This window comes from Corapipo altera, unplaced genomic scaffold (assembly GCF_003945725.1).
Source record: "Corapipo altera isolate COAL_440 unplaced genomic scaffold, ASM394572v1 122, whole genome shotgun sequence".
NCBI lineage: Eukaryota > Metazoa > Chordata > Aves > Passeriformes > Pipridae > Corapipo > Corapipo altera.
In genome coordinates, this window is record NW_020884961.1 from 293,372 (window position 1) to 318,789 (window position 25,418).

Below are 25,418 nucleotides of genomic sequence, written 5' to 3' on the forward strand. Positions count from 1 at the left end.
GACATCAAAAACTTCCTAAAAACCTACTGGAGAGGTTGGGCTTTGTGTGACATTAATCTAAATATTATAAGTAAATTTTTTTGATCACCATCAATAGAGTAAAACAGGTACTCCTGGAGAAGCTTCACAAATGCCATGTTAAAACTAAAATCTCTTACCAGGAGCACAAGGTGGAACTTCATGTAGGTGAACAAGCACCTGCATAAAAAAATTGCCCATGGGAAAAAAAGTTCTCCCTGTTTAGGACAATAAGAAAATAATTATGATCTAATTAGTATTGTAATATACTGGATCACCTTTTTTCAGTGTATCCATGGTAAAATTTCCTATGCTCTTAGCATTTTTCCTATTATTGCTTAATGTAATCCTAGGAAAGACTTTGTAAAACAAATATCCGAAGAGTTATTTCTGTTTAAAGAGTCAAAACAATGCTTACTACAAAAACTTATGGGGTTTTTTTCTAGTAACCCATGTTTTATTAGAATTGATTTAGTGGTGGGAGTTTTCAGGTGGCTGTTCAATATATGACTATTTGGATGAATTTATAAATCTACCTTCATTATTAGTTTGGAAGCCCAGATTTTTAACTGTTGGGTATTTTTAGATTATCTTGAAATAAAAACTACAGTTCAGTTCAATTTGTCTTCTTAATAAGTTTTGGTTTTGTTGATTCTTTCAGATCTAAAGGTGATGACTCTATTCAGGAAATGGACTGTGGTATTGACTTCAGTTCAATTAAACACAGCCCAAAGTCTTAAAAATAAATTCTGGATCTGAATAATTTAGTATGCCTGCTCTTGGTGTTGAGCAATCAGAAACCTTTTGGTATAAAATCCAGGAGATGAGGAAGTTGGAAAGTTTAATTGTGTATTTTTTTGAAAAGAGTAGATTGAATAAAGCTGCTGCTTTCTCCTTGGTGTGAGAATTGTTGCTTTTTCCACGTTATCTGAAGTTACCTCTTTCAGGTGTTTCCAAGACACAGTCTCATCTCTTCTCCCAGGTTTCTGAGTGTTTTATGTGTGGCAGTTTGATGGGTGAGAGGAACCTCTTTCTGTAGAGATGCACCTTTCTCTAGGACACAAAGGCACCACACACAGGCTTTACAAGGACTGAAATATGTAATTATACTTCAATATTCAAAGCTTTTTTACCCCCCCCATTGCATTTCTAGTTGTATTTGTTAAGACTCACCTTTTAAGCCTTTTTCATTTAAAAACTGGTTAAAATCCCTAGCTGCATATTGTTTAATGCATAATTGATTTCCTAATAATCCATTGTGATGGAATCAATAATAAATGAAGCAGCAAATGGAGAAAAGATGATGAAATTGGGGTCCTTGTGCTTTCAAACTGAAAGGGGCCTTTCAAACTGGTGGGGCCTGGCCTCGTCCTGGGGGGTGACAGTGGACACACAGAACTGGTGACAGACTGAGGAGGGGAGGGGAGCACTGCTGGGGTGTTCAGGGACCTGGCACACAGGGGGGGTGAGAAGAGGCTAAATGACCTCGATTTTATTATTTTTTTTTCCCTGGAGAAGCCCAGAGGTGAATCTAATTGCAGCCTGAAGGGGAGCTGTAGAAGAGCTGGAGCCAGGCTGTGCTGACAGGTTGGGCACAAGCAGCTGTAGCAGGTTGCAACCAAGAAATCGTACCTGAAATTACACAAATATCAAACCCCTCCACCAGCTGAGAGTGCACCTGTAGGAATGAGTTGCCCAGCTCTGTCCTTGGTTTCAAAATTCAGTGAGATAAGGCCTTGAGCAGCCTGATCTGACTGCTTTGAGCAGGAGATTGGGCTGGACACCTTCAGAGGTCGCTTCCAAACTCAATTTCTCTGAGGTTCCATTTGAAAGACGTAAAAAACCCATTTTTGCCTGACTTCTAAAATAGAAATGTATCAAAAGTGGACCTGGAAGTGTGCACTGTAGTACTGGTGATGAAGTGTCAGTGTGCACATCTTCTACCAGAACTATAAATGAATGAATTGGCTGTGAGAGTAATTTTTACTGGAGTGAGTGGAAAGACCAACTGGGAAGTGGGTCCTAAGTAGGGAGGTAAGAGGAATTAGAAGAGGGATTAGCTTCAAATCTCCCTTCCATGGAAGGGAGGCCATAACCAGTGTGGTGATTTCCATGTTTCTTTGTTAGATCACTGATAATAGCAAAAGGAAGTACAAATAGCATCATCTTAGGCTGCTGTGCAGTCAGAGAAAAGGAAGTGGAAAGGCTGTGTTTAGTGGTGCAGATGTTGATAATGAGCTCTGCTTCTCTTTGTGGGGGTCACACCACTGCTCTGAATGGATTTGAAGTCAAAAATCAACAAGAGCAGTCTCCCAGATGCTGACTGGGTTCTTTTGAGGGTCTTTGGTTTGTAATGTGAAAAGTTGAAGCTCTCCTTGCTCTCAGTAAATCCACAAGAGTTCAAAAGCCTTGCACCTTGTTGTTCTTTAAGATCTGCTTAAATCTCAGGGGATCCTTAAGTTACCTGGGGTTCAGTGTCACAGTCAGTGTGAAAGAATTGAACTGTGCAGTGTGAACTGCCATGACTTGGGGGGTTCTCAGTGCTGAACCCTCATAATCTGTTGGAATTTAGAATCTGGAGGTGCTAATAAAAGAGCAGTGGGATGGCAGCTGCTGTCCAGTTTTGGTCCTGGTTCTTGGATGACAGTTCAACTGGAATAATTCAAAGGATACTGAGGCACTGGGTGTCATAGCAAGATTTATGTACAGGGAGAAGATTGAATTCCTACTGCTCTGTTTTGGTTTCCCAGATGAAGACAGGATGAAGTTCCTCATTTTCAATCAGGTTTTCACACAGGCAGAATTACAAGTGTATCATTAGGTTTCCCTGCAGTACAGACAGAACTGCTGAGGTGACATGACAAAATATTAGAAATACAGATGGGACGAAACTAGACTTGGCACATTTTCCCCTGAGACACTTCTCTGACACCCTGCAAAGTTGCCAAACTCTGCAGAGGTCCTGCCTGGATCAGCATCGCTGTGTTTGCTGGGAGCTGCAGAGACAGGAGGAGTTTTCTAGGGAATAGTTTGATGCTGCTTGTCTGTTTTCCAGTAGCCAAACCAAAAAGAACATTTTTTTAATTTAAAAAAGAATCATTAAGACAATGAGTTGCACTTTAGTTGTGACACCACTGTGGTTCCCTGGATCACACACTGGCCTCTGCTGTGATGCTCCATAGGAAGCACAAGGCAAGGACTCGTCGTCAGGAAATGCACAGAATTATTTAACTGCAAATACTGAGAATAGTTGTTTGAAATACATAAAATACAAAATTGGCACCTCAGCTAACTAGTGCAGTTGTGTGTTTGTCACGTGGATACCTGACACACTTTTTGCCATAGAACTGCTTAAATGTGGCTGGTTTGCAAATGTCTGGTTTTAGGAACCTCTTGGTGGCTCTGTTTGATTTCCTGCTCCAAATGGCATCGTCCTATACAGGCAGGATGGTGGTTAGATGAGGTACAGAGTTGACAGCTTACAAAACTGGTGCTTTTCTTTCCTTTTTGGTTTTTTTTTTTCTTTGTAAGTGGGTTGTCTGAATGAGTTTCTCCACCAGCAGCCATCCTGTGGTAGCACATTGTGAAACTGCTGTAAACGCTTTAAACTGTAAGTAAAATCCACTTGGGCTTGTTGAGCTCTAAATGTTGGATGAGGTCTCTCCCTGTGGGTGTGCTGTGGTTTTTGTTTAGTTCATTGTATAACTAAAGAATATGCCAAAACCAACTTGATTCTGATCAAATTAGAACACGTTCTGTACTTTGGTTTTGGAAGTAAATGTCATACATTTGCATAAATGCAATTTATTCAGGAATTCCTTTGGTTAGTACACACTCTTTATTCTGCATTTTGGCTGAATTCCAGCTATAAAAATAGTCTTCTGTTGGAAAAACCTGTTTACAAATATGAATCAATTGACAGATGTGGTCTTTTGATAATACTCAGGTGTTTGCATGCTCCAGCCAGACAGGGATTTGTGAGTATGTTGTGTCTTCTGTACTAACACCGTCCTTTCAGGCTCAGCATGGGAAAGGCAAACTGCACTGGTGATGCCCTTGGGTTCTCTTGCAGCTCATGACTGTAAGTTCCAAGTTTGTTTGGCACAGTTATGACCTGTGCAATACCCCTGGTTGGCCAAAGCTCCTGGTTTGGGGCTGCGTTTTATGGGTGGTTTTTTCCCCACCTTGATCAACGTTTGAGAGCCTCAAATCCAGGCTGTGCTTTGAAACCTGTGCTTTGGTGTCACCTGAGTCAGTGAACTGCCCTTGCCCTCAGATGCCACAGGGAGATGATGCATCCAGAGGGTGCAGCAGTGTAAGAAGGGAGATGTTTTAATACATGTGCCTACATGGAATATTGAAGGAATTGTCGAGTACGTGTTTTCTGCCTCTCCATATTTGTGGTACTTGTGTTAAGTTGTGAAGATCCACCTCCTACCCATCCACCTTCTCCCCATCCTCCCCCTGGTCTGGCACTGTAGGACTCAGGTTGCTCAGTGTTCTGTACAAGGATTTTTCAGTGGGATCAAGGAACGAGCACCTAAAGCATTGTCTGGTTGTTCCCACGTTTTTCTTGAGTTGAAATAAGTTTGGTGTGAAAATATAAAAGGTAAATTTTTCAGTCATGAAAGACATTGGACAGGTGACTAAAATTTACATCTGTCTCTGTGTCTAACAGATGTTATTGTTCACCTGCTCACAGGGGACTTCTGCTTAATCTTTGGCTGCTGTCTTTGCATACACTTGAGGAGTGTTGTCATTATTGCTCATTAACTGAAATGCTTAGAAAATAGTTTTATTACCAAAACAGCCGAGACCTCTTTCCACTGTCACTAGAACAATATAAACACAAAATACATCCTACTGGAAAAAGGAAAGAACCGAGTTGTTACTGAAGATACTAAAAAACTGCACAGCCCAACCCAGAAACTGGTCCATTTAACTTCCTCGCTGAAATGCGAGCGCAGTTTTTTGGCACAGATTCTGTTCCTAATTTAGTGCAGGGAGCGTGTTTCAGAAATAGGTCGGCTGTTAAACGCGGCCACGGTCCGTGCTGAGGAGTGAGACAGAGAGAAAAGGAAGGTCACTGTGGATTCTTTCTCTCTTTCCTGATCCTTGGGTGTGTATTGTAGGGAAGAAGAATCGCTGCAGTGCGTGTGGCAAGGGACACAGTGAAAATCAAACGCTGCCTTTGTTCTAGAAACATCCTTAGATTTGTTTTAAGAAATAAAAGCCAAAACACAGGAGAGTTCATGTTTTCAAGGCTACTCCACAGCTGAGTGTTCCTTCCAATTCTTACATCACTTTTATGTTTAATATATTTTTCCAGAGAAATGAGCACTTTTTATTTACAGCCTGTCTTGCATTCGTAGCTCATTTCTTACCCCTGTTCCAGCATGCTCTTGTTTCCTTTCTGTGTAAAACCAGATCTACCTAGAAACACTTAAAAAAACCCCAAACCAAGCACCAAACCCAACATTTTGTGAGGTTTGTTTCTGGGTATAGTGTCGTTGGAAAGTCCTTTTTGTCGTGTGGGAGGTGTGTAAATGTCACTGTGGGTTTAGTGTAGTCTGACAGCTTAAGAATGAGGAGATAGTAAAGTTACTTGAACTGTATTTTTATAGATGCTTTTGTTGAAAGGAAATTAAGTTTCTTGTTTGCTCAATCTGTTTATTTACTGAGAAGTTAGAAACAGCTTGTCATGTTTAATTGGGTTCAGTTCTAAATGCTGAGAACATGGATGTAGAAAGGAGAATACTTATAGGTGCATGCATTGTGGTTTTTTTTTCAAATTTCTAAACAATTGCACGTTGTTAATTTATTGTTAGTCATTAAATTTGGGCATGTAATCTCTGGCAATATAGGAAAATGGGCAGTTTATTGAAATTGGGTCTTAAATTCAGCTCTGAAAAAAAGATACTTGACTGTAGTACTACAGCAGCAATATACTCTGTAAATGAGCAGAGTTAGTTTGATATGTGTTTAATTTAATAGGTATTTTAAGAGAAAAGAAATCTCTTAGACTAACCCTATGAAAATGAGTAGACCTCAAATTGGCCAACGTTTATGCTCCTGATTAATTTTGCTATCATGGACCTACTTGTTCATTTGCTGAAGCTGTTCTTTGGCATCATAAAATAATGGGCTTTTGTCTTCAAAACAAACCAGCTTTGGGGGCTGGTGCAGGATCAGGGTGAACCTCAAGAAATTTGTAGACAACACATAAAGTGCCCTTGTTACAAAGGATTTCATTTGCCTGTATTCCTTTCCAGATGTCAGAGTTGCTGACTTGGGGATCTCTTTCTGGTCACGTTGATCTGTCTGTGATCTGTAAATTGGAGATGGTTGTGGGTAATTACATAAGATACCGTAGCTTTTAAATTCTAAATGAGCTTAGGTGGTACGTGCAGGTTATGCAGAAAGTCTTACATTGTGTAAACAAGTGGCTCATATATTTGTGTGTTTTGTTTTTTTTTTATTTTCCAGCTGTACTTTCAGGTTTCCCAGCACAAACATCAAGATAACATTCACAGCTCTGTCCAATGAAAAGAGAGAAAAACAGGAGGCCCCAGAGTCCCCAGTGAAGCCTGTGCAACCCCAGATCTCTCCCTTAACAATAAACATTCCAGACAACATGGCTCACCTGATCAGCCCTCTCCCTTCTCCCACGGGAACTATCAGGTATTTAAACCCTGCAGGTGGGATGCAGAGCCATGGACAGGCTCAGCACAGCTTCCTCACTCAGTATTTTGCTTTTGAGGTCAAAGTTTGGTTGAAGCTCAGTGTTACCTGCCCTGGAGAAACCACCTTTCTGCTGACTAATAACACAGTTGCATGAACAGTCTGTGATATTCTGATTTAACAAGTTAAATGTGTAACAGTCTGCTCAGGAGCTTGGTATTCTTAGAACAGCAAGACAGCAGATCTTTTTCTTGCATTCCAGCTGATTAAGATTGCTTTTTGCTCTTGCATGCTTATGGCAACACTTTAAATAAATTTTAAATCACACCATTTTTAAACATTCTGATTTGTCAGTGTTGCCCCAAAGTTCATCACCAGAACAAATGGTGTTTTGGGTTATCATTAGTGTGGAAAATGGACTTTGTTATTGATTAGTCACTGCTGGGAGTAAACAGGCATTTTATTTAAAATCCAGAGTGAGGTGCAGGCTCTGGACAGTGCTCCAGGGGAGCAGGATCTGGGATTTTCCTTGCCCTGCAGCTTCAGTTGGTCATTGTAGCCATTGACCGACCTGTTACTTGGGACCAAACTCAACTAACACAAGCAACCCATCCCCACAAACCAGTAAAATCAGTTCAGACAGAATTGTTGAAATTCCTGGGAAGTTCAGGAGCAAAACTTCCATGTCAAGGCACTGAAAGCTGGTTCAGAGTCACGTACGTGCCTTTGAAAGGTTTTTTTTGTCCCCTCTCACTTCCTGTGTCTTCACTGGAGCAAAGGACTGTTCGTGCTTGCTTTTTAAAAATGTACAACTTGTTAATGAAATTTGAATGTAAGGATAATTGAGTTCTTTCATGGTTGCCAAGATCTTGATCTCAATATTGGAGTGTTTAATGACATCTGTATAAGTGATGGAAGCAGAGAGAAAAGAGATCCAGACTTGACTGTGTAACAGGTTTGCTTTCTTATAAAAATGCAGGGAAAACACATCTTGCCCAAGAAATGACAGAGCAGGTCACAGGTATTTCAGATAACATCCCATCTATCCCCACAGCCTTTGCCTCACTGAATTTTGTGATTCTCTTCAGGGCTTTCATGCACCTGTTGAGTAGTTTATTACAGACAAAAAAAGACGACAGCTCTTGAGTCTATTTTGAGAGCAAAGCTTGACAGCTTCTCTGCAAATCACCCTGTTTTGTAGAAGACTTGTAAACTTGCTTTGATTGTACCATATGTGTGGCTTTGTCAATATATGCTAAAGTGAGCAGAGCAGAGGGATATTGTCAGCTGATACGTGAAAACACAGAGCAGCAGTGACCTATATTGAAAAAAATAAATTAGCTACACATTTTGGCTCTAATCAAGGATTCTTCTGTACAACACTTAAAAAAATCCAGTCTCCCTCTTATAGTAAGTATATCACTAGTAGCAAATTGTTGGTGGATTTCTTGTGATGTGAAGCTTGAAGGGTATTTTTATATAAATGTGTATTGCCCAATCTGCACTGCTCGGCTCCTTCTGTAGGTGAAAAGGGAGGTAGTAAAAAATGTGAGGGGTCAGGCAGGCAAACAAACCTCAACAGATGTAAAATTCTTAAAGCTTTAGTGTATAAATCTGAATAACATTGTCTAGAGTTAATTATTTTTGCATTTGGAACCACAGATTCAAGTTAGGTTAAAGGTTGTCTGTGGAGATAAGGCTGGTTCTGGGGGCACTGCAGGCTCTGCCATTGGGATTTCTGTTTTTTTGGAATTCCTGAGGGCTGCACTGAAATCAGTTGCAGTATGAACTGCAGAGCAGAGAGCTGCCAGAATTATTTTGGGGAAGGGGACAGACATCACCCACTGACTGTGTCTTTCCTCTTGGCTAAATGGAAATTGCAGAAGCAAACCAGCTTTGTGCAACTGCAGTTCCTGAGGTCTGTGCAAGGCAGGGGACACTGATAGGAAGATGTCACAGTGGAATTACACACAGTTTTATCTCTGTTTCTCCGTGATGGATGGCAGAATGTGAAGTATTAAGAGATACTCTTGTGTGTGTTTGGCACCATCTCTTGCTTTCTAACAGTGAATCTGCTCTGCTGGCCTAATGCTGCATTAAATTAGCTGAGTCAGTGCTGATGCATCCCATTTATAGATCAGAATATGGGTTTTATACACATGTGTGTGTCAGTATGTGCACATGCCTGTAAACACTGAAAACAATATTGGTTGAGATTTAAATAATAACTAAACCTATTTTTTTCCTCACTGCTTGCTGTATTTTCTCAAATGTGCAAAAACACTGCACAGGAGAGGTGATTTTTTTCTTTTTCCGTGAGCAGACTGAACACAAGCACGTGGCAGAAATTCCATGCAAGATGTGTGTGTTTCCAGTTACTGTCTCAAAATTGGTGGTTGCTGATGCAGCTAAAGTGGACTTTGGTGTAGGCAAATCTTACACAAATAGAGTACAGCCCAATAAATCAGTTGATCCTGGTTCTTTGAGGAGGGAAGGCTGAGCTGCACCTGGCAGGATTGTAATTCCCGTGGCTGAGTTAGCAAGGCTTGGAAGGTGGGGGTTGTGCTGGAAGCCCTGACAGCCTCGGAGCTCTGGTAGTGGCTTTGCTGCAGCAAAGAGCTTTTTGATGAGACACAGTGTGGTGATAAACTGTATAACAAAATAGTAGGATCTTCTTTTTATGCTCTACAGTGCTGCAAACTCCTGCCCATCGAGCCCCCGCGGCGCTGGCTCTTCAGGGTACAAGATGAGTCGTGGGATCCCATCTGACCTACATTTGATGGCCGACAATTCCCAGTCGGAAAACGACAAGGAAGCCTCGGGGGGAGATAGCCCAAAGGTAAACACGGCTGGGAATCAGTCCCAGAAATGACACCTGGAGTGAATGTGGGATTTGGGGTATTTTGTTTGCTAAAACGTCTGCACTGAGTCATAATTTAAGATCACGGACTTTGAAAACAACATGTAGGGTTTTGTGATCAGAAGTGAGATTGATTAATTGATTGGTTTACCCCTCTCCCTTGGGGGAGAGTCTGTGCAGTCTCAGATACAGATCTGTTCTCAGGCTCTTGAAAGTTCTTAGCAGTTATATGTGTCTCCAAAATTTATGTTATCTTAAAATTGCTAATCACAAGAACAAAGTTATCTTAGTTTCTTTTCTGACTTCAGATGTTGGTCATTTCAAAAGTGCCTTAGGTCACGTTAGTTATGCTCTGTGACTTTTGATGTAGAAAGGAGTGTGTATATCTTTATAAAGTTTATTAATGCAGATTTCCTTGTTCCCATACAGGATGACTCTAAGCCACCCTACTCCTATGCACAGTTGATAGTCCAAGCAATTACAATGGCCCCGGATAAGCAGCTCACACTAAATGGAATTTATACGCACATAACTAAAAATTATCCTTACTACAGGACAGCAGACAAGGGCTGGCAGGTAAGCTTGATTTCTGGAATATTTGTTTTTAGTTGGAAGCAATACTGGCAGCTGTAAATGGTCTTGAGCAGTTGGTGCCTCAGAACCCTTCAGAAACAGAGTTTGTCAAATGACTGTGTTGTCTTTCTCCTGATTATAAGTCCTGCAACAAAGTGAGCAATTTACATTAGTCTCTATTTGAAACATTGCTGTATTCATGGAGTGGTGTTCTCTAAACCTCTAGTACAGACAGACTTTGGGGGAAGGAAAGTACATTTGGCACTGGGTTTGAATACCATCTGCTATCTAGGAATGGTGGTGTGTTCTGTAGCTTACAGTTGTGTAAACATCCGTATTGCTATCTTGAGATAAAATAAGGATATTAAATGTTACAAGTTCAGTTTTATTTGGGAACAGTGATCTTGACCATGCAATAAGTGAAGGAACAAGTGTGTTATCTGTTGTTATCTCGCCCTGGTTCGTGCCCTGTTTTATTTGTGAACTTGCCCATTTCTGTACCGAGTTACACCAAACCCTTCAACTCTGCAGAATTAATTTCTGCTTGCTTTTCATTTTTAAAAGACCAGCCCCAGCGTTTGCCAGGATGACTAACCGAGTACAAATCAGTCTGGCAGAGTCTGCCCACACACACACGAAGGTTCAGTGCCTCTGGTGCTGCTTTGGGTGTCTCAGAGGCCCAGGAAGCACAGTTTTGCCCCTTGTAAAGCCCTGGGCACGCTGTCCATTGTGGGGGATCAGTGTCACTGGTTGCTGCTCACTCTGCAGCAGGGACATGTCTGGAGTTATTTTCAGGGAGGTGAAAAGTGGAGAAAGTGTGGGGGAGGAAAAGTTAGGAAGTGTTAACGCTGGCTGTACAAGTGGAAGGCAGAAGAATGCAGCAGAGGAAGAGAATTTGAAATATTAATCACGTAGTTATTTGTCATGAGACCTACATGAAAGTTGGATCTCTTTCCCAAGGTTAGCAGGAACGGAGCTGTTCCTGGCTGTTTGCTAAGGGTTTGGCTAGGCCGGGACTTGGCTGCTGTTGTGGCTGGGAAGTCTCTTTTGTTTCCCTTTCCCACATAACAGTGCAGTATCCTGGCTGCAGTCATGCTGACAGATCTGTTTTAGCAACGAGACTCTGTTTATAAAATGTTGGTGTGTGTTTTCCTTCCTATTCTGCAGCACCTTGAGTGTCTGTGTGTGTGATGCTGCTTTACCTGAGCATCGTGAACCCAACACACACACACACTGTTGTGCTCAGGTGAAGAATTCTGCTGTAGAACAGGGTGTGTGTTTGGGGGTGTAATGCTGCAGAAAGCCAAGGTGATAGACACAGCAGACACGGTGTGTTCTGGAGTAATTAATTGGCACCTATGCAGAGAAACAATTGGAAAAGCTGAAAATCAGATGCTGTTCAGTCACTGCTCTGCCAGCTTCTATCCATCAGGAGTTGGATTACAGCTAGGATGATGTAGGATAGATGTTTGGAATCATATTTGAGGCTATATATGCCCATATTACTCAAAACATAGAGCACACACACATGTATAGTGTCCCAATCCTGTACCTTAATAAATAGTATTGAGATATTTATATCTTTATTATTAAAAGGTCTCATTTTATTGAGCACTTGAAGACTCTCTGTGAACTTATTTTAGCAGGTATTTTTGGATCTACTCTTTTATTCTAACATATGGAGAAATAAATACAATTTATAAACATGTCCTTGGCATCTTTCTAGTTATGTTTCAATTTTTGGCAGAGAAAACCATCTCTGGTTTCATCAGTTTGCATTTAAAAAACCATACATGGTTATCATTGCTTTAAGTTCTCCAAACTTGCCATCAGGGTCATGAACTCAGATATTTGAGCAAGATTTACATTTGGTTTTGCACATTTTTGAGGGCTTTTGTTAACATAAAGCTTTTTGTCCTTTTACCCCTGTTCCCCTACGAGTATTTCAGCAGGAACACTTAGCAGCAGTTTCTTCGTGTTCAGTGATAAAACTGAGAGAGATTTTGGGGTTTATAGATCTTAAAAATGAAAAGTAAAAAAAAATTTAAAAAGTCCTGTGTGCAAAGCCAAGCACAGACAGAGCCACTCAAGGGTGTCAGCAGTTCTGTACATCACTTGGATGCAAGAGTGGGGGGGTGTTGCAGCAAAGGGAGGACACAGGAACCTGCAAAGAGATTGTGGTAACAAAGATCTCGTGGAAAACCCGGTTCAGGACCTGCTGCCACTTGGTGTTTTTGTAGACACACTGAATCCTTGGCTCCTTTATTGAGACAGACTGGACTGTGGGTGAACTCCCAACAATCCAGCTGCCTTTGGAACTTGTGTAATTTAACCTTTTCTTTCTGAACTGTGGAACAGTGGCAGGGTTATGATCTAGGATCAAAAATCAGGATCTGCTGTGTTCTGCTGGCCCTCCTAGAAGGAGCTGACACTCTGTGGGACACCTGGGGAAGGGTTGTGTATGAACACTGATAATTTTTCTTTATTTTTCTTTTTAAGTCTGCATTCTGCACAAGTATCTGTGGTGTCCTAACAGTTGGTTGCGATCACCGTGTTTCTCATGAGAGATTTAAAATGGGATTCCTGTTATTTCCAATTAGAATACTGGGTTTTTAATTGTTGGGAAAGGTTTGACAAATGCAAGAGTCCTTTCAGGTTTATGGCACTGCCTTAGCAGTGCTCTGAGTTCTGTTGAATTAAGGAATTAAAGAGCTGAACCCCGAGTCTCCTATAGTACAAACTGCTGCACTAGGCCACATTCTGACTTGGAAAAGTTATATGAATTCTACATATTTTTTTATGTTCCATAGAATTCAATACGTCACAATCTCTCTCTGAATCGTTATTTCATCAAAGTACCACGTTCCCAGGAAGAACCAGGCAAAGGCTCATTCTGGAGGATAGACCCTGCCTCTGAAAGCAAATTAATAGAGCAGGCTTTTAGGAAAAGGCGGCCTAGGGGAGTACCTTGCTTTAGAACCCCTCTGGGACCACTCTCTTCTAGGTAAGGAAAAACAGATGAACAAAAAGACTATGGCTGTTGTTTAATCTTCAGGCTTATACAGACTTGGATACAGTCACGAGTTTAGTAATTTAATTTCATCCAGACTCAGTGTTTGAATTCTGTGTGGCTCGTTAGGAGGCTGCCCCATACACCAGGCTTGTGTTTACTGCTTGTTTTCAGTGTTAAAAGAACTCTGTTTGCATAACTAACTATCAGATTGTTAATGGAAGCAAGCCTTGCTGTACCTTTGGTGGGTTTTACAGAATTATAACTTTAATTTCTAACTGCCATCTACTGGATTTTAAAACTGTTTGCAAAGAAAATTCTCACATACTGACTGCCATTCTGTTGACCTTAGACATGCCAATTGTGTATTCAGTTTGATAATGCTCGAGCAGAATTCCTGATGGGGAAATTACCTGGGTTTAAATTATTCCCTCTGTAAAGTTATGGCCTTTCTGCTGGTGCAGATCTGTTACTACTTGCCCTGTAGCCTGAGATTTGCTCATCGTTCTTCTTCACCAGAAGAAACGTTCATGTTTCACAGATTGCTTAGAGTCTCCCTAAGAAGGCATCCAGCCACTTCTTCTCTGTTAACTGTACTTGGTGTTTGCTTTTAAATCCTGTCCCTGTTTAACAGAAGCTTTCTAAAAGATCCTGGGATCTGGGTTGTAACTCGAGTTGCCCTCCCCTTCTGTGGGCCGCGTGTTACGGTCTCCTTAGAGGAAGGTTAAAACACATCAGCTGCTGCTTTCATTTTTAACTACAGAAGTGCCCCAGCTTCTCCTAATCACTCTGGAGTGTTGTCTGCACACTCCAGTGGCGTCCAGACCCCCGAGAGCCTGTCCAGGGAGGGGTCTCCCGTCCCGATGGAACCTGAGCCCAGCACTATCCAGCCAAAACTCGCCGTCATACAAGAAGCGCGATTTGCACAGAGTGCCCCAGGTGAGGAGCCCTGGGCTGGGGCTGGGGCAGGGAGGGGGCTCATGCAGAAATGGTGCCAAGACTTCACCAAAAAAGGATATATATTTAATCTCTTAACCTTCAGAGCAAATCTGTGAGAAACTCAGAAACAGGGAGATTCTGTTTGCAGGGGCCTGCTCCAGCACCCTGGATCACATTGCCAAGGAGAGGCTGTGCCTCTGTCCTGTGTAGGACTGTGCTGTCTTGTAACAGTTGTCACTTGCTTTCAAAGTGTATTCTCTCTAATTAAGAAAAAAAAAAAAGAAAATAGAAGGTTACATGTGTTACAGAAATAAGGAAATGCCTTTCACAGCTCTGTGATCATCTCATCCTTTCAAAGCTAGGGATAAAAGAATTGGAAGGGTCGAGAGAGAAGAAATTTCCTATTTAAAACAAACGGGCATAAGGCATGATGGGATAAGGATGTGTTTGTTTAATTACCTTAGTTTATATATGTTTCCATCCATTTTCTTGGTGATGTTGTGGCACTGCAGAAGTGCCAGTGATCATTCAGTGGAGAGGACTAACATGGTCCTGAACAGAGGCACCAGGATCTCCCAGCCTAAGGATGTGGAGAGTGTTGCTGATGCAGACGTGCTCCACACACCACCTGAAGCACGTACATGTTCCCATCTGTGGAGAGGGGATTTTCTTTGTCAGTGTAGCTGCAGTGGGGGAGAGCTGGGGGCTGCCCAAATGGAGTGTGGGTTTTACTGAGCCAGGACAGCCATTACCCCGGGTCTGTGGCTGGGAATAACCACAGGTCATAGTCTTCATTGTCCAGTGTTACCTTTTGGATTGTTAGTGAAGGAGGTAGTTAAACCTCTGAGGCTTTAGTTTAAAAGAATGATAGGTTTAAAAGAAATAATTAAAATTGGCAGCCTAATTTTGATCTCTCTCTCGTAGGATCACCTCTCTCTAGCCAACCAGTTTTAATTACTGTACAACGGCAGCTACCACAAACTATTAAACCCGTCACCTACACTGTTGCAACTCCTGTGACAACATCAACATCCCAGCAGCCTGTAGTTCAGACAGTTCATGTTGTCCACCAGATCCCAGCTGTGTCAGTCACCAATGTGACTGGATTAGCACCAGCAAACACTTACACTGTCGCGGGACAGGCCGTCGTCACGCAAGCGGCGATGGTCACCCAGCCCAAGGTAGAACCTCAAGAGAATGGAGACCACAAGGAAGTCAAAGGTGAGAACCTGGGGGGTTGTTTTGGGACCTCTTTATGCAGAGGGATTAGTATTTGAAACTTGAAGTCATAGAACCACAGAGTGGTTTGGGTTGGAAGGGACCTTAAACATCATCTCGTTCCAACCCCCTGCCATGGGCAGGAATGCAGCCCATTAGACCAGATTGCTCCAAGCCCCATCCAACCTGGCCTTGAACACTTCCAGGGATGGGGCATCAGTACTTCCAGATGAAATGTTTGGCTAAAACTGAAGATTTTGCATCATCATTTCTCAGATAGGATGAAGCAAGTAATAAAATGATAGATTTCCCACTGAGGGTTGATTGAGTGAAACCAGGTGGTTCTTTACCACTTCCTTGTTTTTAACCCTGTGTTATCCCCTGTTTTGCAGTGAAAGTGGAGCCTCTCCCTGCTATTAGCCATGCTGCAATAGGAGCTGCTAGTCGGATCATCCAGACATCTCAGCCCACCCCCCTCCAGACAGTCACCATCGTGCAACAGGCGCCCCTGGGGCAGCACCAGCTGCCCATAAAAACTGTAACGCAGAACGGAACGCACATAGTGCCCATCACCACGGCCCTGCCGGGGCAGGGCACTGCTGGTACGTATGGCAGGGCTGTGCTTTGGCCAGGGAAACCTCACAGCACCACTGCTGCCTTCTCAGCTCTGTCCTTGTGTTGTTTGTAGTTAGGCTGAAGAGTGAGTTCCACAGAAACTGTTCCATACATTCCCACTTGCTTTGCTTTGCAGGTGCACACAGCTGGTTCTTACAGTTTTGCTTTGAATGTTACCTGATACTGAAGGAGGTTTTGTGTCATAAAATAAGTTTACAGAAATATTTTAGGGCTATCTTATATCAATTTCTTGCCTGCATTTCTGCTCTAAAGTCTTTCTAATGGAGTGAATTATCTGCTTAGTTCTTTTTTACTCCTCTGACATTTATAGGTCAAGTGTTGTGGCTGCTGCCACTTCACTTCCAGCTTAAGAGCAGCAAAGGCAATCACAGTCAGACCTGAGGTGCACTTTCTGTGTCAGAAGGGATGTGTGAATTGAGCTGAGAGCCATGTGAAATACACTGAAAAGTTATTTTTGAATGTAAGAAATAAGTCCTTTTGTCTCTTTCCTGGATTCTTAAAACTCAACTGATTTCAACATGTTCCCTGACAGGGCAGCTGCTGGGTGTGTGTAGGGAATGTGGCTGCACGTAGGAGTAGAGTTGTGGTGCTTCCCACTGTGTCACTTGTGTGACAGGGTGGGAGGTTCCTGGGCTTTAAATACCTCCTGAGGTGTTCACAGTGTGAACAGCAAGTGAGGAGTACTCCAGGTCCTGGTCTCTCTGTTACAGTTACTCCTGAACCAGCAAGAAACCAGGTAATTCTCAGGCAAAGCATCTAAAGGGGGGACTGGGCCCACAGAAACACAGGTTTGTTTGTGTGTGTCTGTGTTAGCACGGGCACGTCTGTGTTTACACACACATTTGTGTGTGTTTGTCCTTGGAGAAGGAAGATTTGTGCCATCCGAAAGCAAAGAAATCCAGAGCAACTCCTGTTCCATTTTCCATGTGTAGTAAGCAGGTGCTGTGAGATCCTGCTCTCTGCAGAGCAGCTTGGCAGCACTGCCTGGTCCCTGTGAGTCAGCTGAACGCTCTGAGGTCCAAAAGAAACTCAGGCTTCTTATTGCACAGTAAAATTTTGTAACTGGATATTCTGTGTTTCAGCTTTCAGTATAGGTTTCAAACATCATCATTCTTTCGTGCGTTTCCTACTCCCACATATCAGCTGTGGCTGCAGCCAGTGGGTCTCTTGCTACTCACCAGACCCTGGAGTGAATAATCACAGAATCACAGGGTGCTTTGGGTTGGGAGGGACCTTAAATCTCATCTCATTCCACCTCCCTGCCGTGGGCAGGGACACCTTCCACTGCAAGAATCGAACAGGATAATGCAGTGACAGTCTTAATGTGTGTTTGAAGGTGAGAGGTGAACTTCTTGATTTTATCTAAGCAACAATAAATTTGCAGGAAGGCATTTTATTCAGGAGTTACATCTCCATGGCCCCTATTCAGAAATGGTACAAGGAGTAGCTTTTCTAATGGGAGCTGAATGACTGCTGAGATACAAGAGCAGATTGATTTACAGCTTGGTACATGCAGTGGTGATATTCCAGGTATTCTCTAGGATGCCTTGCTATGAGCAAATTACAAGTTTAGCACATAATAATTTCTCATGGACTGGATGTTTCAGCTCCAGTAGCAGGGAATGCTGTGATAATGTCAGTGAAGTGCTGAGAGGAGGGAGCAGGAAAAACACAGGTGGTTTGATAATGTCTGGATAAAGTTTCCTGAAGTGCAAGGAGTGAGTAATCTGTAATTCGTATTTTGCATTCTTTGCAAAGACACTGAATGGCTGATTTAATAATATTAAAAATACTGAGGAATGGGCCGATTATGGGCAGAGGGAAGAACCTCTGGGTGTCTGAAGGATTAAAAGCCTGGACTCACCCATTAGTGGTGCCCTGTGCTGTCTTGTCCATGGAGGGAAATTAAAATCTAGTATAGGATATTCAAACTGTATTTTTCTGTCAATCTGATGCTGTTGTGGATCTGAATCTAATCACATGTGTCCAGTACCACTGGTGCTTGTTCCAGCCCTGCCCTTACGCTGTGGGCAAATGCCTCGTTACCCCTCCCAGGGGAATTGCTGCAAGTGTCGTGTGCATCTCCTGGCTCTGAATTCCAGAGCTTTCCTGCAGTAACTTACAGCCCCAGCTGGGTCTGGCACGGTGCTGTTCTCCTTCCAGGTCATGTCACACATCTGCAGTGATCAGAGACGTGGCCAGAACCTACCAAAGGGTTTGTGAATCCACTTCCCAGTTCTGTCACAAGTTGTGGTATTGATTTGCTTCCAGTCATTGAATGTTTCCCTGTCTTCACTTCTCCAGTGACTAAATGAAGCTGCTTCCCCATTCTCCCACCTGTGTCCGAATCAGTGTGAATGTTGAGTGGGGAAAATGTCCTTCAGGTTGTGCAGATTGAACAATCACCCCCAAAAATCTCACCTGGGCTCCACGTGGAGCCAATAAAGGAATCGACCGTTTAATGACAGTGCAGGTTTGCTGCCATATCCTCTGACTTGCCAAGGGTGGGGGTGCTGAGGTTTTCATTCCCTCTTTTCCAGCTGCTGCAAGTCCTTTGCATATGTTGGCCACCCACGCGTCCGCATCGGCGTCGCTGCCCACCAAGCGCCAGAACGGAGACCAGTCGGAACAGCAGGAACTCAAACGTATCAAAACAGAGGATGGAGAGAGCATAGTCATAGCTGTGAACGTGGACACCCCACCCGTGGCAGTGAGTGACAAAGGCAGTCAGAACTAGAAACTTAGGGGAGTTTTCTTTTTTTTTTTTTTTTTTTTTAAGAAAAAAAAAAAAACAAAAACAAAACAAACGCAAACTCCGTGGTGCCAAAAGGAGACACTTAAATCTTAACACCTAAAACGTTGGAACATGTTCTCACGCAGTGGGGAAAGGGGCCCTGTGATCAGACTTCAACTTTCAGCACTGAAACAAAACCCAAACACAGGTGGCCTTAAAACTTGGTAATTTAAAAGTCAAAAACTGCAGAACCGTGTTGTTGTAGAGGCTGTTCCCCCTCTGCTCCTGCCCCGCCGGACTGTGTGTGCTGGGGGGGGGCTGCAGCTTTAACAGGACCTGTCAGATGATTTCCAGGACTGAGGATCTCAGTGTAACGGCAGCATGATAGCGCTTAGTGTGACTGGTTTAACGATTGTATATTCCTAAAGGGAACAGAGGCAGGAGCCATTCCGACACCGTGGCAGCTACGCCTTTCCGAACCACCCACCCATGCAGTTGTTGGTAGATGATGCAGTATTTTGTTGTTCACATGTGGAATTAGAAAATTTTTGAGGTGTATTTTCATTTCTTTGCAAAACAATGGGGTCTTTGACATTTCAAATCACTCCATTTCTACTCCGGAAACTTTGGAATCACACAAATACTTTTCATGTGAAATTTTGTTTGGTAAAAAACTGAATGTAGGGTTTTTTTAACCAACGGAATGATTTACTTTTGTCTGTCCTGTTCAAGTTCAGATAAAGCTACTTTATTACATCTGCAAATTTTCATATTTTAGCAGTTGCCTGATAAATTTAATCAAATTTTATTACCATGTGTAGTGATCAAACGCTTCTTTGGGCTTGCATGTAACTGATTAGAAACTCTGATGTAAATGAGCCGTTAACTGACGTAAAGAACTGCTATGGATTTGACCAGAGCTGCACTTACCTGTTTCTCTCTCTGCTACCTTTTGCTGTTTGTTACTTTGTGTTGACTTTGACTGTCCCTGGCATATTTTTCCAGTCTAAAGTAAAACAAGAGTCTCGCTTAATATTGTGTATGTTTAAGATAACAGACTGTTCTTCATTTAGAAAGAGGAAATTCTTTATCACGAGTCCTTTTAAAAAGAGTAAAATTATCTTGTCAGAGGTATATTCGATATTTTTAAGCTTAAGCACCCTTGAGTAGAAATTAATCTGCCCCATTTCTCTGTAACACTTCGATGTCAGACACTGACCTCCGGGGTCTCCATGACCAGTAGCTGTTGTGGTTTTCTAACAGTGGCTACCAGATTATGGTAATAATAATAATAATTATTATTTTTTTTTTTTAAGTGTGTGTTCTGCAGTTGAACATTTTAAAATGTATCGGTAATTTCTCACTTTAATGTGGTAATAGATTCCACTTTACATTTCAAAACTCAATTGAAACAAGGCTGCTGTTCAGTCTTCAACTCACACAACGTCTTAGTTCCTCCTGCAGCCAGGTGAGTGGAAGCGTTGGCTTCATGGGAATCTGGTTTTTGTCCTGTTCTGTAATAAAGATGCATTATTTATATTTCCTTTCCCGCTGTGAAAGGAAAAACTGTATTTTCACGATGGACTGAACAGTTTGGAGTGGTTATTTTAGGCAGCTTTTGGAAACTATTTACCTAAAGACCAAATATGAGAAATCTGTACAAGTTTTGTGTTCATCCACACAATGGAACTGTTACAATGTCTCTGCAGATAATACATATTAAAAAACTATGAAAAAAAACAAGTCTACACAAGCTGGATTTATAACAGGCATTTAAAAAAAAAAAAGCATAACCTGAAAAGAAGCATTTCTGTACAATTGCAACGTTTTCTTTAGAGGTTTTAAAAATAAAAAAAAAAAAGTAAAGTTTTAACATACTTTTTTTAAGAAAAAAAATCCAGTACTAGTAATTTAATTTGGTGTTGAATGAATTGACTAGAATGTGGTTTATTTTCAGAAGTGAGAATCTGTTCACAACTAGGGCTAGGTGAATAATAGTGTATAAGATTTTTTAAATAAAATTAAATTTTATTCAGCAAATTAACCAAGTTGAAATTACTCAACAAGTGTGTTTGAAATACTGATGTATATTTTGGGGTGACTAATGCAGTTTCTGCTGGCAGTGCCACAGGACAGTGTCAGACCCAGCAAGCCAAGGTGTCCCTTCCTGACCCTGTGTCCTGGGAGCCAAGGGCATGGATGGGTCTGAGACTGGCCCCTGCCAGGGCTTCACACTTTGGAGCACATGGAATTGGACACAGGAATGTGTCTGTGTTGAGATGGATCATTATTTCTGTAAAGAAGTGTAAGGAGATGGCACTTTGTGGAATCACTGTCATGAACATGGGCTTGGTTTCTGATCCCCTTTTCCCGTTACATTCCCTTTGTTTCTCATCAGAGTTGGGGAAATGCTTTTGACCAACAAAGGAAAAGCTCTACTGGTCAGGTTTTCATGTCAGTGCTTTCAGGAGTTGGGGAGAAACCAAAGGAGGGCTGTGGAGCTGCTGGGAAGGGCTGGGGCATTTGGGGCAGAAAGAGCAGAACCTGCTCCTGTAACAGAAGGAATGGTCTGGATGGGCTGTGGTGGGAAATTCCCCCACTTCTCCTGCTGACCAGAGCAGAGCCATTGGCTTGTTTGAGGAAAAAGAAAAAAAATAAATGCTTAAGCTGCAGGCAGTGCAATGGTGTGATTGTCACTGTGCCATGGAGGCAGGGGGAGCAGCGGGGACCCAGCCCGGCACTCCCAGGTGTGCAACACTCCATGTCCTGCACAGCCCCTGTCTGCAGGAACTGCTCGTGCCTCATGTGTGCCAACTGTACTGATTAATCTTGTGTTTTCTGCTTCAGGGTGGATACCCAAAGGTTCTGAGAGAAATCTTCATGTTCCGTGGTTTCTGCTGGCAAACACCTGGAATTGCCATAGAATTTATTGCAGTGGCTCGTTGTTTAGTTTTCCTGTCAGGATTTTGAACTGTGACACAGGTGCTGCAGAAGGAGACAGCAAAACAGGGAGAGAAGGAAAAGAAATGGATAATCCATGTACTTACACAGCAGATGCTGGTGGGAATACTTTTATGTTTCAGGAACAGTTGTGTTTTAGACTTACTGTGCAAATCCCGCGTGTCTTCGTGGCTGGGGGTGATCCCAGCCTGCAGCACTGTGGCCATGTGTGCCATCAATCAATCAACCAGTGGGCTGTAATCCTGAAGTACTGTTTATTTTCCAGAAAAATTATTGACTAAACACTGTTCATTTGATTGTAGAGCTGTGCAAATGCTGGTTAAATTCACCCACGGAACGCGGGGCAGCAGCGAGCGATGTCATGAAGTCCTGGCAGAGCAACCTGGAGCCAAAGCCAGGTGGGAAGACTCATTCCTTTGCTGGATTCGGATCCCTGCAGAACAGCCTGTGTCCTGAATGATACAGATTTGTGGGTAGTACCAGGAGTTTGAGGTCTAGTCCATATGGTATTAGGGGATTCCATGCTCAGTGCAGCACTGCTGGCTGCCCACACAGGTGTGTTGTTGTCATTCCTGCTGCCACACGGGAGCAGATGTTTAGAGGAAGTTTTACAAATTCAGCAGTTTAATCTCCCACAAAACAACTCATAGTCTCCTGTCAGCTCCAGGATAACTGGGATGGGAGGGCAGGGGGACGGTGCTCCAGCAGCTGAGGATGTGCAGAGCAGTGCAGGAGCCTGGATGGTGGAGTTCAGGAGTTTCCTTGCTCTTCAAAGCAAGTCCCATGGGTGGGATCATGAGCAGCTCCTGCCTGCTCCAGTGAGAGGGGATTTCCATCGTGCTTGGAGAATGGTCTCCAGCCCTTCCCCTGCATCCTTCTCTGGGGAGATGACAGTTCCACTTAGTCTTGCTGATAGAGCTGTTATAAGGTGAGGAGCCTCAGCCCAGCAGCTGTGGTGAGTGGTAAGTGCTGAACAGGAACAGGTTTGGACTTATTTTGGGAAAAACATCAAGGTATGTGCCCCAGGCAGTGGTTCAAGTGTTCCTGTCCTACACCAGCCACCACTCCTGACTCACAGAGGTGTTTATTCCCCCAGACCTGGAGCAATGGAAGGTTTGGCTGTGACCATCAGTGAATACAGCAAAGTTAGTCACTTTTATTTAAAAGAAATAACATATTACAAATAAGTGTGCAAAACAATTCCTGTGGTTAAATACACATAAAAGCAACATGCAACCTTGACATCAACATGGTAAGTTAGTCCTTAGTAGGTTACGTGACACTAAAAGGGACTTGTCAGAGTTTGCAGCTAAACAATCTGGGAGTGAACTGGCGGGTCAGGGCTGAAGCATCTGTGAAATTAAGAGTCCAGAAGAGCTGGACCTCCCTGCCCCAAGGTTTAGTGCCAGAGAGGCCAAGCTTGGAGCTAATCTTGTGTTCTGGGTTAGGAGCTTGTGCCTTAGGTCAGCAGGAAATAGGGGAGTGTACAGGTGAGTGGGTTCAGTCTAACCTACCTGTCCTGGGCCAGCAGCTTTAGGATGCGACAGCTCAAAGAAAGAAAGACAAAGTTTGCAAGTGTGAAGCCGTTGCAGACGTGGATTCCTGGCAGCTCCTTCAGTCCTGTGCCAGACCTGGGCCTGTCCCAGCTGCAGGCTCTGGCAGCAGTTTGGCAGCACAGCTGGCACACCAGTACCCAGAGGGATTTACACCTGGAACAGCTGACTGGGAACAGGAGGACTCACCTCTACAGCTACAGGGGCCCTGGGTGTTTGCTGTGCACACCCAGGGGGGTTGGGTTGGCTGCCTAGAGGTGCCTCCACTGCTCTGGAGTTTGGCACCTTGGGCAGTTCGTGCTGATCCCTGCCCTGCACAGGCAGGGCCCCACCACTGCCCCCACCCAGCCCCCTGCACAGGGCAGGGGACCAGCAGAGCTGGAGCTGCAAGTGTCCCCTGTCACCTCTCTGCTCCTGGCCAGGCTGGCAGAGGGAGCATCACCCAGAGCGTTCCCCCCTCCCAGCCATGCAGTGGAAGTAAAGCAATGCCTGAAATCTTCTGGTTTCACATCCCTTCTCCTCAGGTCAGCCCCGGGGGTGGGCAGCCCCACAGAGCTGCCCGGGTGGCAGGCACGGCCTTGGAGCCAAAGTCATGTCACAGTCTGGAGTAAGAGAAACCCAGTAGGCACAAGCTTGTCAAAAGCCACATCTTGAAAACTTGAGTTGGTGACAGTAACCCAAAGAGATTTTAATGATGAATACTTGCAGAAATGAGAACAAACATATGTAGTCCACTACTTCAGAGCTGCTTGTGATCATGTTGGGCCAGGCTTCTCCGTGAGCTCTGCTGAACTTCTGAATCAGAACTGGACATTTGGAACTGTCCCTCAGAGGTGTGGAGTGGCCGAGGCAGGGCTGTGACTCGTGCACTCCCCTCCACCCAGTCAAAGCTTCTCATCTGTCATTTCTAGGAACTGAGCGTACACATCCCTTGAGCATTCCCCTTTTTGGTTGAATAAGAACTTGTAGTAGCTGCCATCTGCACATATTGCTGCAACACAAACAAGCAGAGTCAGCTGGGCTGTGCCTTTCTGTTCCTTCAGCTACAGCACAACCCTCCCTTCAGGCTCACAGAGCACCCAGAGATGCTCTGGAGAGACCCGAGGGCCACCAGCCCTGGTCAGCACAGGCTCTGCCAGCCTTGTGCCTCCCTCCCTGGGCAGTGGGAGCAGCCAGAGCTGACAGGGACACACAGCCCTGTCTCAGCAGAGGGTTCCCTCCAGCTCCAAACCAGTGTAGTTCAAACCCTGGCTCTCCAGCCAGAACCTGGGGACTCCTCCATCACTCACCTATGACAGCATTTGGCTCTGTTCCAAAGGCACAAATGCACGGAGAGCCTGAGGGAACCTGGAATTTGGAAAAACTCCATTTGGAACTGAAGTATTTGGGGAGAAAGGTGGCAGAGGCCAAACTGAAAGAGAGAAAAAAAATAACAGCTTAGTATGGTGTTGAGTAGAGTGGATTCAGAACTGCTGGAGCGACTGAACAACATAAAGAGCTCACACTATTTTTGACTGGCTTTTTATGATCTTTTACCAAGTACCAGGTAACCTGGACAATTCCCCTTCTTGGCAAGGGAGACCCTACACCTACCTTTACGTTTTTAAGTGACTGGAAAAACTGCCAAAGGATTGATTTTTAGTTGAGGGATGTGTCCACAAGGTATGTTCATGCTGAGATCTACTAAAACCCACCCTGACCCTCTGCTGGAATTCTGCAGCTCCACAAGGGACAGCAGGAACTTGGCAGTTTAACTACAGAGCCCTAAATCTGCAGCTTCACTCCAGCCCAGCACATCAATCTTGCTCCCTCCAGCAGTGCAGGGATTTGCTACTGAGTGACACAACCAGTGTTTTAAATGCCATTAAAAGCTCAAGGCCCCTTCCCCCCCCAGCTTCAGAAAGGCTCAATCCCTACCTTGACTGCTTATTTCTTTTAGGGTCTTCTGCAGCAAAGATGTGGACTGTGCCGTGGTCACTGGAGACGCAGATGAGGGAAGCATCCTGATTGAAGTTAATACTGCAGAGAACACAGAATACTGCAGGATCCCTCCTGGGACAGACCCACAGCCCCTGGCACACACAGTTCTGGTGCAGTTTGCCCACAGCAGCTGCCAGCCTGCTCTGGGGTGGGAACAGCTCCTCTCTGTAGGAGCTGGGGCTCCCCTGATCCAGGGCTGCCTTGGGATGAACAGCCCAAATCCCCCAATCCAGGGCTGCCTTGGGATGAACAGCC

General features: G+C 43.7%; 2 protein-coding genes across 5 annotated transcripts in view; one reads left to right on the top strand and one right to left on the bottom strand.

Annotated features, from left to right (window-relative positions):
- FOXK2 (forkhead box K2) overlaps positions 1–20,713 on the top strand; it is a 54,010-nt gene extending 33,297 nt beyond the window's left edge. For all 4 annotated transcript variants that reach the window (XM_027664089.1, XM_027664086.1, XM_027664088.1 and 1 more), the window contains exons 2-9: positions 6,505–6,699; positions 9,391–9,538; positions 9,989–10,135; positions 12,943–13,136; positions 13,906–14,081; positions 15,006–15,302; positions 15,692–15,901; positions 18,476–20,713. In XM_027664089.1, coding sequence (XP_027519890.1) covers positions 6,505–6,699; positions 9,391–9,538; positions 9,989–10,135; positions 12,943–13,136; positions 13,906–14,081; positions 15,006–15,302; positions 15,692–15,901; positions 18,476–18,672 — 1,564 coding nt within the window. In that variant the 3' untranslated portion in view covers positions 18,673–20,713. The remainder of the gene's footprint in view (positions 1–6,504; positions 6,700–9,390; positions 9,539–9,988; positions 10,136–12,942; positions 13,137–13,905; positions 14,082–15,005; positions 15,303–15,691; positions 15,902–18,475) is intronic.
- A 2,053-nt stretch (positions 20,714–22,766) lies between these two features.
- The window catches only part of WDR45B (WD repeat domain 45B), a 13,917-nt gene continuing 11,265 nt past the window's right edge, over positions 22,767–25,418 (bottom strand). Inside the window, exons 8-10 of the mRNA XM_027664092.1 lie at positions 25,101–25,202; positions 24,473–24,594; positions 22,767–24,174 (exon numbers count right to left, since the gene is read on the bottom strand). Of these exons, the coding sequence (XP_027519893.1) occupies positions 24,068–24,174; positions 24,473–24,594; positions 25,101–25,202 (331 nt within the window). The 3' untranslated portion in view covers positions 22,767–24,067. The remainder of the gene's footprint in view (positions 24,175–24,472; positions 24,595–25,100; positions 25,203–25,418) is intronic.